The 15,351-nt window shown below is 37.0% G+C and overlaps 2 protein-coding genes across 3 annotated transcripts in view; both read left to right on the forward strand.

Annotated features, from left to right (window-relative positions):
* LOC103145867 (lymphocyte antigen 6 family member D) overlaps window positions 1–15,351 on the forward strand; it is a 670,619-nt gene that overhangs the window by 236,553 nt on the left and 418,715 nt on the right. The gene's annotated exons all lie outside the window — the stretch shown is intronic.
* Window positions 14,034–15,351, forward strand: part of kcnip3b (Kv channel interacting protein 3b, calsenilin) — a 44,291-nt gene continuing 42,973 nt past the window's right edge. For both annotated transcript variants that reach the window (XM_007563485.2, XM_016677129.1), the window contains exon 1: window positions 14,034–14,142. In XM_007563485.2, coding sequence (XP_007563547.1) covers window positions 14,137–14,142 — 6 coding nt within the window. In that variant the 5' untranslated portion in view covers window positions 14,034–14,136. The remainder of the gene's footprint in view (window positions 14,143–15,351) is intronic.

Consider the following 15,351-nt stretch of genomic DNA (forward strand, 5'->3'; position numbering starts at 1 on the left):
TATATATATATATATGTATGTATATATATATATATATGAAATTACAATAATTATAGCGAGTGGAATGGTTTTTCTATTCCAAAGTATTTTATTGCATTTGACAAATTAACCAGTCTTTTCTTCTTCCTTCCTTTATCTCTTTATATCTCTCTTTCTTTCTATTTTCTCCTTGTGCCTTCACTTCTCTGTCTTTCAATTCAGTTAAATCCAATTTTATTTTAATTTAATCCCAAATTGTTGTAGATGATGATGACCGTGGTGATGATCTCCTGTAGCTGCCAGTATTACAGAGGCTCTGAAGAAACCACTGTCTGACCTTTCTCCATCTCTTACATGTGTCCTTTCTTGTGTCCTTCCCTGATTTCCTTCCTTCCTTCTTGCTTTCCTCCCTTGTGCCCTTCCTTGTACGCTTCCTTCTTTTCTTACTTAATCACTTACTTACTTACGTCCATCCTTCATCCATCTGGTTGTTTCAGGTATCATAATGTAAAGCCTACTCACTGTAAAAATAATTAATAAGAAAAGTAGTAAAAAATATATAAAAAGAAAAGAGAAGAAAAAATAATTCTGCCATAAATTCAGTTTAGCTAGTTAGCTTAGCTAGCATGCATACAGAGTGGAAACCGTGTTAACTTGACAACCAGCTCAATTCAAAGAGACAAAAATAATTAACGAGCATCTATAAATTTACGAATATTGTCTTGCTTTAATTTGCAGAAAAGAACTGCATTTATTCTAAGTTTAAAAATGACACTTCAATGCTTTATGAGCGCTATGTGTTTCCCACTTAGTTTCTTAGCAACAAACCCAGAGGAAACTTCTGGTCACTAGTGGACTGTTTCATTTTATGCCTCAGTGTCTGCAACAATTAAAAAATGTCAAATGTTAATTAGTGAGCTCTAAAGGTGCTGCTCAAGGGATTTTTCTTCATCTCTGGAGAGTACTTGGCCCTGTCTGCTTCCTATGCTAGGCTAGGCTTAGCTAAGCTAGGGATTTATGTTGCTGACTGCAGAAATCCCTTTAACGTTTTCGTTTGTATTTTGTTTTATTAATCTTTTAGAAGGATTTTAAAATGTTGGCTGTAAAACATTGCTCTACACGCACCTGTGATGTTTGGATTAAGAAAACATAGACAGAGCAGATTACAGCATCCCAGCAGATTGCATGTCAATGTAATCCCAGACTTTCCTAAAACATCAAAATGTTTCTGCTGAAAAGCCCCAGCCGACACCAAGCAGCAGCAAAAGAGGATTTTAGTTTTATACATATATTAATACCCATTTTTCTGATAAAGCTGCGTCTCTGTCATTCCACTCCAGATGTTTTCCTTAGCAGAAAAATGCTCCTGAGACGATGGAAACTGGTCGCATAAATTATTTCCTAAAGAGCACCATAAGTGCTTTAACCGTGCATTAGTTAACCTGATGGAGCTACTGTTTTTCAGATAAGGGAAGCAGACAGTCTCCCAACAGAGAGCCGGGTAATGAGATGGGTCTGTCATCTAACAGAGTGACCGATAAAGCAAAGTCACAGCTCAGCCATTTAAAATGCCTCACTATTTAATTAAACACAGGCATTCAATTTAAGATTAATTACGCCCTGGGATGGGAAGAGGAGAGTTCGGGATGGGGGGTTTCCACTTTTTAATTGGCTACTATTCAGACTCAGATATATTGACCTTATCGTCAGAGCAGCAATTCTGGTGTCGGACGTAATGATTTAAGGAAGTTTCGACAAAATTAGGTCACTCAGACAGTTTATCTTTGATTCAGCTGAAGGTTTTCCCTGTTGGAAATCAGAAGTACTTTTTGAGAATCTTGAATCCTTTTTAAGAATTTGTAGCATTCCAAACACAACCTTATTTTATTATTTGAGATGATCAATAAACAGAAATTTTGAGAAAATTATAAATATTTATATATTCTTGATAGAACATCCTTTCACAAGTCTTTTGAAAAACTGTCCCACCAGGTTTGCAGATTTAAACACTTAAATATCTGGGAGTTTCGCTTGGGTTGCTAGGTAACGAGGGCTGGGCGTGGCAGGGGTTGCTAGGTAACGGGGGTTGGGCTTGGCAGGGGTTGTTGGGTAAGGTCGCAGTGCATGGAAATGTGACTTAACAATTGAAACGGCTCATTTTCCAGACACCAAAAAACATAAAATGAATTAAAATCGGGGTTTTAGTTTTTAACACTTGAGCTGTTTTTTAGAAGCAGCTGAGACCCAAATGAAGCATAAATGTAAAATGTGAATTTTGCATAAAAATTTCTCCATTAAAAATTTCCACAACTTTCAAATTCAAATTCAGGGACCCAAAGGGAAATTAAACATTGTTGTAACTCACTCATTTTTCAAAGAGTTATTGTAGATTGTTGCTGTTGGCAGGAAAGATCTCTTGTAGCAGTCTGTATTACAGTAAATCTGAAGAACCTCTGACTGAAGACACTCTGCCTTCATGAGGACTTTCTCCTGATCTGCAAATATTCATGAAGACGATGAACTCATGAACTTGGCCCAATACAAACGCCTGCCACAGTTTTCACATTTTTATTCATAAGAAAATGTGAAATTCATATTTGTCTTTCCCTTTGACTTCATAGCTTTGCACAACTTTGTGCATTACTATCATCAAAAATCATGTGATGTAAAAAAAACTAAAAAGTTTAATGGGTCTAAATACTTTTGCAAGATGCTACTGTTTTGACTTAAATATCACTATCTAGTATCACCATTCACATAATGTCTATAATCTTATTTAAGGAGATTTCTTTATGTTAAACTGCATTCCTAATGCAGTTTAACATTAGGAATGCAGTGTTAAGTGCAGTTTAACACGTATGTTATACTGCATGCCTAATGCAGTTTAACATAAAGTTATCGGGAGCCTTCCTTCCTGCATTTCTCTGGTTTGCTGTCTCACTTCTGTCTGCTTCTCTCTGGCCTTTAAATTGCTTTCTGGAGGCAGGGGATTTTGGCCAGAGAGATAAGGGGAAAGGGATGAAACACTCTTTCTGGCTGTCTATCTTTGTCTTTCTGGCTCTGTGGCAGAGTGTGTGTTAGTGTGTGTGTGTTTGTGGGGGTCTACACTGACACGGCAGAAGGAAAGGAAAGGGTAGGCGGTTCTAGCTTGTCCCTCGGGTCTGTGAAGCTGAGGAGACGGTGGAGGCGTCTTTCAGAGGCTTTTCAAACCGCCTGCTGTCTTATCAGCTGCAAAACAAGCGGCTTGTGAATGAATGGTGTCAGAGCGTACAGTGGATTCATGCTGAAAGTGAGCAGGACAGATGCAGTAGTTTCTGTCTCTTCTTGTCAATCAAGCCCTGAAGCATCTAAACAAAAGCAGGTTCCATGGATATTTATCCCAGCACAGAAGGCTGAGCATGGCAGGAACATGCAGTCCATGATCCGTCAGACAACATCCTGCTTAAAGCTCCAGTACGCAATTTCTGTTAAAAAAAAAAATAATAATATATTACATATTTGTCTGCCAATAAGCTGTCACCATGTTGTGACAGTTTAATATGAACCAGATAATCTGTGAAAAGATCTTCCACCTCCTCCATGAGCAACTGTCTGAAGAAGTGCACCGCTCCAGGTCAAAAACAACCAATCAGAGCCAGGAGGCGGGTCTTAGCGCTGTCAGTCATGACACGAATGTCGCATACGTGCTGCTAAATGCTAAATGGAGGAGAAACAACTCATCGTTACAGAAAAAACGTCTATTCGCTCTCATTGGTGGCAATGCTAACTAGCTTTAGCATTAGCAAGAGTAGCTCTGATTGGTTGGTTCAGACCAAGCTGTGACCATGGAGCTCGATTTTTATCACAGCTTATCTGTCTCATTATACTGTCACGACATAGTGGTAGTTTTACCAAATATGTAAAAAACATTCGATTTTGATAAAAGTAACATTCATATATTTTTTATTTATCCTTTATTTAAGTTGATTGAGAAGAAATTTTCAATTTCAAGAATGACCTGTTCACAAAACATTAAAACAGCAGAAAGCAGAAGAATAACAAAAAACAGAGAAAAAAAATAAAATGCAACCCGATTCATACTGACTGAACATATTTTAATATGCGATAATTCCTCAGTTTTTAAAATCAGGAACATTGATCCTGTAGTTTTTACTGAGTTGATAAAGGTCAATATTGAAGACAGAAAGATGTTGACGCTTTGACAAACAGATGCAGCTTGTGATTTCTGTGATGCAGAGGGGATTCCCTCTGCAAAAGCCTTCCACTTTAGTTTTTATTCATGTCGTCTCGGCTCCCTTTTTCCACCGTTCACCTTCCTCCTCCTCCTCCTCTTTCTCCTCCTCCGTGAGCTTTGATTTTACACAGCTTGCTGCACAGATGACACACATGTATTCCTGACTCTGCTCCGTGTGTTGAAGTCATCCCCACACAGATTAGCATATTAATGGGATGTCCTCTTTGTCCCTGTTTGCTGTCAGTCAGATTTCACAGCAGCAGAGGAGAAGATGAGGAAACCAAATGTGAGGAATGTGAGGGGAGCGCGGTCGTCCATCGAGAGGCAGAACTGTCTCTCTCTCTCTCTCTCTCTGTTTGTGATTTCTCATAACGTACTGGTGTCACGTTTCTCCAACAGGCTGGGAACAGTTCAGCACACATGGACGCTGCTGCGACAATGTGCTTCTTCTATTTTCATGATCATCAACTTCTAGCTTTTTGTTGTGCCTGAGAGGAAAACCTGAAATTCAAAAAACAAAACAGAAACAAAAAAGGCCTCCAATCCCAACAGGTGAACTGTTTGATCAGCCCGATTTGAAATGTGGAATATAAAGTTCATCATATTTTCTAATTTTTTTAATGTTTTTGCCACCAAAACTCGTAATTTTTAAAGGGAAAAACACAGATTATGAATTATTTCCAAAAATATTTTATATGTGAGTCACAGTTTCGACTAGGTCAAAATTAATAACATTTATTTTGATGCTTAATTTTTGTCACATTAAAAAAACCCTGCACTTCTTCCCTTAATGTTTCAACATATAATGTGAGAAAAATCTCTGCCACTGGAACGAGTACTTTTTAATCAGTGTTGAGGAATTATTGATCTAAAACCAGTTCCTATATCTAACTGAAAAGTTAGTTTTCTGTTATTTCTAGTATATTAGTACCAAAAACTGAACCAAAAATATTTGCTAAGGTCTTATTCATAAAATTTTCTCTCTTAACAAAAGTACTTGGGTTCATTTTGATTTATAATTCTGTAAATTTTGCATCTTTCATCTCGTTTGTTGAGATTTAACATTCTTTTAACAAAAAAAGAAAATTATTAGAGAACCAAATTTTCCTTCTCAGTGATCTTCACTTCATTTTGTATCCACTGTTTGTCTGAACTTCTTCTAGAAGTTGGCATCTAGCATAGAATTTCCCATTATATCTTTCAATTATTGATGTTAACAAAGAAAACTAACATGATCACAAATTTTATTTTTGCTGTTTTCTCCACTTTTAATAGACGAGAGCCTCAAAAAAATCAGTGACTTAGAAAATTTTACTAAATGAAGTTACTGTGTGCAGCTTAATGATATAAATCACACTATTTTTTAAGCAAATGAGAAAGTTTTTCAAGTGTTTGAGTCGCTAGGAATGCTGTGCCATGCAGTCACCATCCTGCAAAACCACCTAAAAAAATTAATAATAGTATTTTTTATCACAAATACTGCGATAAAGTTCAAACTCTGTATCGCAACCCGCTACTTTCTTCCACTCCTCTGATTTCCAACACCTTGCTTTCCATCACAATCAGATCTTTGTCCCTGTTTGCCTCAGGTTACCTAGCAACGGTTTCCACAGCTACAAAGTTAGCCGCCTGCCCCTCAACTACTCAATAAACTGCTTGTGTCCCCGTGTTAGTTTGTTGATTAGTAGGTTTATTTTGTTTAATGAAGCAGTTGTTTTAGGAGTTCTGGGTGGAGAAATGTTTTCCTCAGTGGGGTCTCAGATCACACAGCTCAGTTGTAATGTCTCTGAGACAAATTGCACTTTATTTTCCACTTTCTCAGTAAAGCGCTGGGCGTTCTTCCTGTCAATCATACGAGAGAGAGGGATCAAACTTTTGCTGTGCAGCTTTGAAATAGGGTCACAGAGAGAAAAAAAACAAATGGCATAGAATAATCGCTTCTGGGGACTGGATTTTGAGCATTGGAGCTACAGGAAGATCTATTTATATCGCTTCTAAAAATAGGCATACTTCTCCATAGAAACATGAAATCCTGAGGGGTGAGTTACTCCCGAGCTGCGGCGGCTTTTGTGTGTCTGTGTTATTCCTCAGCTTCTTCTCTGTCTGAAGGCACAGGAGTGACGGCATATTCCAGCCGTGAAGCTTTTCTTTGGGGAACCTCCGCCAGCGGCAGACGGGATTTACATTACTTTGATGATGAGTCCTCATCTGCCTTCATGGCGACGAGCTTCCAGCCGATGTGAATGGACTCTCAAACATTCATCAAAAGGGAAACGTGTGAATCCCCGCTCTGAGGGAAGAATGTAGATGCACAATTAGGAGAGCGGTTGCACAGAAATACACACAATAAGCTTTTTTTTTACTTTGATTTAGCATTTTAAAGGTAAAGTTTCAATATATTTCATTATCCATCTGCATTGTGATGCAGCCTTGAGCTTGGAAAATAATACAGTATCCCCCAGCTGCAACTTCAGTGGTTCATTTGTCTCACGGATGCTCATTAAAAGCACATTTCTGACTTTAATCTCACTATCCGAACACAGAGTTGCTCTGGATTGCAGGAAGCAGAGATGTGTAAGCTAAAAAGAGAAAATCGGTGGAAAATAATTTGATTTCAGATGTTGGTCTCATATTGAAGGAGCCCAACTCTAGAAGGTGCAAGGTAATTTCTGGAATAATAAAAGTGCAAACAAAGATTTCAACCCAATATATACCGTCAATGTATTTTGTTGGCATTTTATGTGACGGACCGGCACAAAGTAGAGCATGATTGTGAAGGAGAAGATAAATTATGCATTTAAAATGTTTCCACTGTCACAAATCTGAAAATGGACCATTTGTATGTGAATCAAGACTTTGGAGAGCCATCATTTGCAGTTGCAAATGAAAATCATTTATGTTTCTGCTTATTTTAAATACAAAGAGACAGAAATTCCCAAATCTTTTTTTCAAACTTGCTCACAATCAGACAGATTGGATGAAATATGTATTTCAAGTTCTGAATTAGATTTAGGCCTTCACTTTGAATGACATGTTTAGGGAGATGGGAAGTGTTACTTTTCATTTACACATAATGTTTTGGATTTAGGGCAAAAGGTTTTGGTTTAGTCTCTCGTCATTTAAATCTTAAATCACACTTAATTTAAATGATTGAATTATACTTTCACAAAGTGCTGCAGATGCCTGATCACACTTTTATTTAACATTCACATATTATGCAAAATGTTTTATTCTTCCATTTGGGTTTGAACTGCTTCTAAAAACAACCTTGGTGCTTGTTGGGAGTAAGTTAATATTTATTGGTGTCTGGAAAATGAACCGTTTACACAACCGCCTGATTTTTAAGTCACTGTCAACGGCTGTTCACGGTTACCTAGCAACCCCTGCGAGCCCAGCCCCGTCACCTAGCAACCCAAGTGGAGCTCCAACCGTTTGGTCATCTGGTTTAACCGCTGTAAAGCACAATAAAACAAGTTTTTAATTGTTTACTTACCATTCAGAAAATATGTTTATTTAATATTTAAAGACAGTTGTGTAATTGCGCATTTGTTTGCAGTCATTTTCATGTGCGAGTGTAAATGTTGATTTAAGGGGCGTGGCCAGCAGCAGCGTATTTGGATTTAAAGTGACAGGACACCTTAAAATAGCTCTTTCTGGAAGAAACTCAAAATAGGCAAAACTGACCAGACTACTTAAAGGTATTTAAAATAATGAAAACTTTTGAAAGGAAATACAAATGTGAAGTGTTTTAGATAGTCACTGCAGTTTTTTTTATTATTTTATTTTTATTGAATATTGCTTAGTTGTTTGGGTAACACTTTATTTGAAGGGGGGTGAATTAGACTGACATGACACCGTCATAAACATGACATAACACATGTCATGAACATGAATGAGCCTTCATGAATATTTATGACTGTTGTCATAAAGCGTCATTCGGTAAATTATGACACTTTTAATACACAGTTGACATTATTCAAAATGTCTTTGTTATGACAACTTGACATTAACCAAGAAATCATTACTGATATAAATTTGTTATAAAAGTATTACTGATTGTGCTTTAAAAATTAGGTAACTTTATGTTATTAAAGGTAAAGTTTAAACAGTAATGATTTATTGGTTAATGTCAAGTTGTCATAACAAAGACATTTTGAATAATGTCAACTTTGTATTAAAAGTGTCATAATTTACCGAATGACGCTTTATGACAACAGTCATAAATATTCATGAAGGCTTATTCATGTTCATGACAGGTGTTATGACATGTTTATGAAAGTGTCATGACAGTCTTATTCACCCCCTGTCAAATAAAATGTTACCGTTGTTTGTGTATCATTGTGTTTGGGGGGTCGGGGGAGGGGGGGATGTAATATTTGAATATGTTGTTGGTTATATCATTAATGAAAAGCATTTATTGTGTATGGAGTTCCCAGAAATATTAAATATTTTAAAAAATAAATAGAACATTTCTTAACTCAGCTTTACAGAATGACAACTGAGCAACAAATATCTTTGAAAAAGCCGAACTGACCTTCGCAGATCTCCTTTTTATATTCACACTAGAAACGGTAAAATATCAAGATGGCATTTAAGACCCACCAAAAGGCCATCCACAAGATGAAAGGAGACACAGACAGTGAAAACGGAGAGGGCAAGCAGTTTTACAGCTCTGATATAATTTAAATCTGTGAGAGGAAGAAAACCTACAGATAATGAATGGAGGCTCGATTTGGCCTCTTGGTCTTGACATTCAAACTCTTACTTAAATCACTAAAGGATAGCATATGCAGCAAGTCCTAGTGTCTTTCAGCAGCATATAGCTCGAGCTGCACATAAATGGTTTGAAAACAACAACATTGATGTTCTGGCCTAGTCAAAGCCACAGCAGATCCCCTGCAAACTGACTGAGACTTATCCACAGAGACTCCGAGCTGTGATCACAACCAAAGGAGCATCTAAACACTGACTTGAAGGGGGCGAATATTTATGCAATCAATTATTTTATGCTTTATAGTTTTATGCAGAGTACCCAGAAGTTGTACTCAAGTAGGAGTAGCACAACTTCATTGTATTTTTGTGCAAGTAAAAGTAAAATCTAACCATCCAAAAAATTATTCAAGTAAAAGTATCAAAACATTTAATATTTAAAAAATACATAATTAAACAGACCAAAACTTAACGTTACGTGGAAATGTTGGTATTTTAAAGACCAAAATGAAAATAATTAATATAAATAACAAAAACAGGTAAAAATTAATATTTTTTTCCAAATTAGTTTCTTTCAATATTAAACTTATAAAACTGTAGATGTGTGTCTGTATCTGCACTGTAAAAAAAGAAAAAAAAAGTCTCTAATTTATGGTAAAATACTGGCAGCAATTTTATAGTATAAATTTGGTAAAATCCATATTAACATGGTAAAATTTGTATTTATACAGTAAAATACATATTTACCCGGTATATTATATTTATACGTTAAAACCACAGCTGCTGGTATTTTACCGTAAATTAGAGACGTTTTTACAGTCTGGTGAATTTTTGGTTAAGACATGTTTGTTCTTCATTCACTGGGTGGAGAACTCAGAAATTTACTCAAGTAAGAGTAGCTGTTTCTGATCCTTCCTCACTGAGGAAGACATACTGATGTGTGTGAGGGGATAAATAAAAGAAAACCAGGGAAACAACACATCCAGAATAACACAATGTTCTCCTTCACTGACCTCCAAACGATGTTTGTGATAACATACATTTACATTGATAAGACAGTAAAATGTGTGTGTGCGCGCGTGTGTGTCCGTGTGTGCGCGCGCGCACGTGTGTGTGTCCGTGCGTGTGTGTGTGTAGGAGATAACATGGCAGAGAGGAGATAAAATTAAGATAATACGATTAGATCTGAGGTTCTGTCAAAAAATCCAGTTAGTTGAAAATCTCTTTAGAGATCAAATCTTCAGTTACGAGAATAATATGTCTCTCTCTGGACCTGTAACAGGGTTTTTATTGTGTAGGACTGGTTTTATTTTTATCAGACAGCAGCCAAATGTAATGATGATTCTGTCCTTAAAGAAATAATTGTGACATTATAAAATGTTTATAAGATATTCAGCAGAAACGATGAACAATACTGCCCTAAAAGATGCTTTATGAAATAAATTTGGAGGTGAAACATCGCTGTTTATTAAGCCTCTTCAGTTTAATGCAGTTTATTATTATTGCACCAATTCACATTAAATATCTTTACAAAAACAAGTCATTCAATCGTCTTGAAGGCATTTATTTATGTGCAGTGTGTCTCATGAGAGATACAGCTACACTAATATTAAATTTTCATAACCAGAGATTTTATTTAACTTTAACTTGTATTGGTTTGTGTTTTACAAGTAAATTTTGTGTTTCACTTTGGGCTCAGACAGCATATTTAATGAGGTACCAAATACGCTCTGATGGGACTTCACTGATCCAGCTGAAAAGAGTCTGATCCAAAGTACTTGACTTTCATATTTTATTAAAACAAGGATCAAACTGTGTTTTTAAAACATTGACCCAGAAAAGTATCAGAGGTTTTTAGTCGGAGTGACTCTGTAACCAAACTAAACCTCCCCTGAAAAGCTGAATGTGGGGTAAAGCTATTTAATATCTCATAGTTTACTTTGATTTCTGTAACTTTTACATAATATATTTATATTACTTTTTGCTATTCAGGTTGTTTATAATAATTGTAAAAGCTGTTATGTTCTAAGAATATTGATCTCTACTATTCTAGATTTTATTGTTTCATATTTATATTTTCTGTGTTTGCTGGGTAAGACTTTAGTGTTTTTTTTACTAATAATAAACATTTTATTTCCCACTTAAATATTTACATACATCTCCAATGTTTTCTCACTAATCTTTCTACTTTGGTTTCCACACATCCTTGTTCTCTATAATTGACATCTTCCCTAATTTTAATTCATTATTTTGTGTTTTTACTTGATGATAATATAATACTGCAATAACATAACTTTCATAAACAGTCTTCCTGGAACAGTAAGTTGTTTTTCCACCATTAACACATTGAGCAGCAAGTACATGAGATTGATTGACAGCACTAAGACCCTCCTCTTTATTCTGATTGGTTGATTTTCCACTGGGAGGAGTGGAGGAGATCAATGTTTTCACAGATTATCTGCCTCACAACATAGTGACAGTTTTAACAAGTATTTAAAAAGTAGTTGCCTCCCGATCCAATCAGCACAGCAGTCTGTGACGGGGTGAATATGGCTCTTTGTGTTTCCAGAAAAGCGCTACATGAATTCAGTCCTAATCTGTCGGTTTTACAGCGAGAGTTTGTGTTTTCAGGTTGTTTCTTCTCCAGCTTAGTTGAATAACAGGAATCAGCTTAATTGGAAAGGCTGCCTCCCCTCTTACGCCCTGCAGGACGGTAACATTTCCTGGCTGCTCATTAAACAATCAGTGTGATGTGTGAAGAAGCTTGACCTCCCTCTGTCGCCGTTTGGCCCGGTTCTGCTGCCTCTTCCTTCCAGCTGCAGGCTGCTTTACAGGAAGGCGTCTACTAAATTGATTTAGCTCCCGACCAGGCACACATTGTTTCTCTAGCAGGGCGTTAATTGCATTTCTCTCTGAAAGACTCTCATGACGATCATGTAACACAAACACACAAAAGAGAGCATCTTCCTCACATTATCTTAAATTTGCTGCAATGATGACAAGGGGAGAAAAGAGATTAATTAATTTATAAAGGTTGTGTTTTTGTCACTTTTTCTGCTGCCATATTATAGAAAAATGACACATTTGTGTAGCAGTCTGACAATTTAATTAATTTCTAATGAAAACAGCTCAAGTTCTTATGAAACTAATTTAAATTTCTGCATTTTAAAGTTTTATTGAACCAGATTTGACAGCTTTTTAAATTAGAAGCAAAACTAAGTGTGTGCTTATAGTTTGTAAACAATCTGCAGCTTTAACATGTGAGTGTTTAAGCTGCATTTTAATAAACAGGGTCTGTTTGGAAGACCGATCTGATCTTTGCACCCGCTTTAACTTCCTGCTGATGTGCAGAGATGCTGCTTCGATATCTCTGCTTAATATATTCTTTCTCTATAAGACCAATCTATTTTATGGAGTACTCCATTATCTCCTGCAGTAAAACACCCACGCAACACCTAATATATCACAGTTAGGATGACGTTCTCAGGCTTACAGTTTCCCCCCCTTTTTTTCTAATGATGGTCATTATGGCCAAACATTTCAATCTTAGTTTCATCAAACCACAAGATCTGTCTCCATCATTTAGGTTACTGTCCACACAGCTGGCAAATGCGAACAAAATCCCCTTTTTTCACATCATATGCAACATATATACAACTTTTTCACCAGTAATGACTGATTCAGTTCTGATCTGATCTGTGCCACTTCCATATGTGATGCCAATTTGAATATTCATCCATTTGTTTTCTGCAGTCAAGGCGGCCATGTTGCATTTTATCCAACTTCTATGTTATTGTAGTGAGACATGCGTCATAATTCTGCACCGAAATCAGGATGAAAACAGTGTCTGAAAATTAAGATAATGAAAGAAGTCAGTAGATGTGTTTTCATTACAAATATGCACAAAACTTTGTATTCTGCTAATTTCATGCAATTATCAATTGAAACTCTGCCTGTGTCAATAACTGTGTTTTCCTTGATCATATGATTACGCAAATTGGAATTACAAAAATAAATTTGCTTAAAGGAAACATAATTTAAAAACATGTTTTTTGATCAAAAGTTCTTGCGCCAGGATGAGATGGTTGTTCGGCTGTATCAAAGTTGCGTATTTTGCAAAACTGCAAAGGAAACACAAGTCTTAAATGATCAACAACTGGGTGTCAGTCCTATAATCAATCCATAAACGGATTCTTCCGCTATTATTTCCTTTAGTGTTGTGCTTTCTGTGCATGCGATTGCTTTGGGTAAATGTCAACAAAACAAAATCTGATTTCAGCAAAAAATCTGAATCGAGCCTCAGTATCTGCTGTGTGAATGTAGCCCTAAAGTCATCATTGTCTCTCAGTCTTTACAAACTGTAATCTTATTTGTAATGTTTATGAAGTAACGGCTTCCTCCGCAGTGAGCGGCCTTTCAGTCCATGTTGGTAGAAAACTTGTTTCACTCTGGGTAATGACACTTTCTTACCAGCTTCAGCCAAATCCTTGACAACAAGGTATTTTGCTGTAGTTGTGGGTTCTCTCTTTTGCGCAGCCCCTCTACGCGTTGCATGTAATGCATACCCACTTATTGACTTGATTTGTGCGTTCCTGGTTTGCTGTATATCTTTGAGTTACCCAGAGCTATAGACTGGCTACCCAGTTTGTTCTCTCACACAATCAGGAGATAAAAGCCATTCCTACCAGTAGACTAAAAGTGTTAGCTAATGATCTCTCTGAAGCTGATGTTGAAGTCTTTAATGAAATCAGTAGTGAGATCTTATTAACCTCCATTAAGCTGCAAAGTGCCAATAAGTGTGTGATATAAAAGTCTGAGCACCACACAGTGAGGGAAATCTCTAAAGATGGAGAAAGTACCACATTAATCTCATTTAAAGAGAAGCAGCTGCACCAGTCCAGCTGTGAGGGTTAATGTTGCACATCTGCCCAGATGTTACAGGTTAACTTGTTGGATAAATAAATCCACAGGCAGTTTGGTGGCTTTCCCCACGTCTCTAAAATATGGATGTCCAGTTGTGTCCTCTGTAGCCGCTCCCTGCTGCACCCCACCCTCTCCGTGAATCCCTGTGTGTGAGTGCGTGTGCGTGTGTGTGTGCATGGATAAATGTGTGTGTGCACACATTCCTTCGCATCCAGAGGAGCGACAGTCAGATTTAGGCTCCGCGCAAAGAGGACACACTCTCCACGGGAATCTCTCTGGGAAAAAACACCATGCAGGTAGGTCTCAAACATCTTTAATATTCTTATTTTATAAAATAAAATCTTGTCTGTTGTAGACGGAAAATTCCAGAAAATGCAATAGTTGAATTTCTGTTTGCTCACTTGTGCTACTTGTTGGCTTCTTGCTGCTTTTCGTCGTGTCCCTGCATCCCTCCGTGATCTCTTGGAGCTCGTTTGGTGCCAGTTTTTGCCCAAAGCGGAGTTTCTTAGTGAAGTTATGTAATTGCAGCTCAGCTGGAAGCTGCATGTGGAGGAGACGCTTCGTTTTGCGCGCAGCGCAAACCCTGCGGACACCAAGTGTCACTCGGCATCACCGTGACTTTTCCTCTCTTAAGTCCAGGCTTTTTTTTTCTTTTTTTTTTACGTGGCCACTTTTTCTTCGTGATTCCGAGCGTCACGCGTGTCTTCAAAGCTGCTGGTAACGTGTGCGCCTCCAGTCCTTATTGAGCAGCAAGGAGAGATTGGAATTATGTGTCTGAAATCATGCGTGTGCGTGTTTTGCTCCTGGCTCGGGGGAGCAGGTTGGGAGATCAGTCCCCAACAACGAGCAGAGTCTGGATCGAGCAGACTGGAATGTAAAAAGGCTCAAAGTGATTCTCTGCGCCTCGCAAAGCGCCGCTCGTTAATCCACTCTGGTTGAGTTTTTTGAAGGGTTCTCTCTCTGAGATGGAAATCAGGTACAACCTGTTACAAGATTCAGATTATATCTTTGTTTTGTTTTGTTTTATTTGTTTGTTGTTGTTTTTTAAAGGAGGCAGCTAATTCTGGCATCTTTTTTTTATCTCGGAATCCTTTTGCGCATAAATCGCTAACAGAGGAATTATTTCATATCGGAAAAGGGGTGGGGGGCAGATATGGACTTAGAATTTTATCGCAATATCTTGTGATTCTATCGTGATAATAAAAAATTATGAGTGATTGTGATGACTATTTATGATTTATTGTATGGCTGTGACTGCATGGCACAGCATTCATGCCACAAAACAAATGCTGTTCTGGATGCCACTTAGGAAGCGGCATTTAAGTCACAAAGCTGCACACATTTAAAAATATATATATTTAAATTTACTGATATTTATTGAAACTCTTGTGGAACAAATTGAGTTTTTAGTTTTAAAAACCCAACGATACTTTCAGGGTTTTTTATTATTATTATTATTATTATTATTATTATTATTATTATTATTATTATTATTATTTAATATC

Source organism: Poecilia formosa, unplaced genomic scaffold (genome assembly GCF_000485575.1).
Source record: "Poecilia formosa unplaced genomic scaffold, Poecilia_formosa-5.1.2 Scaffold148, whole genome shotgun sequence".
Taxonomy (NCBI): domain Eukaryota; kingdom Metazoa; phylum Chordata; class Actinopteri; order Cyprinodontiformes; family Poeciliidae; genus Poecilia; species Poecilia formosa.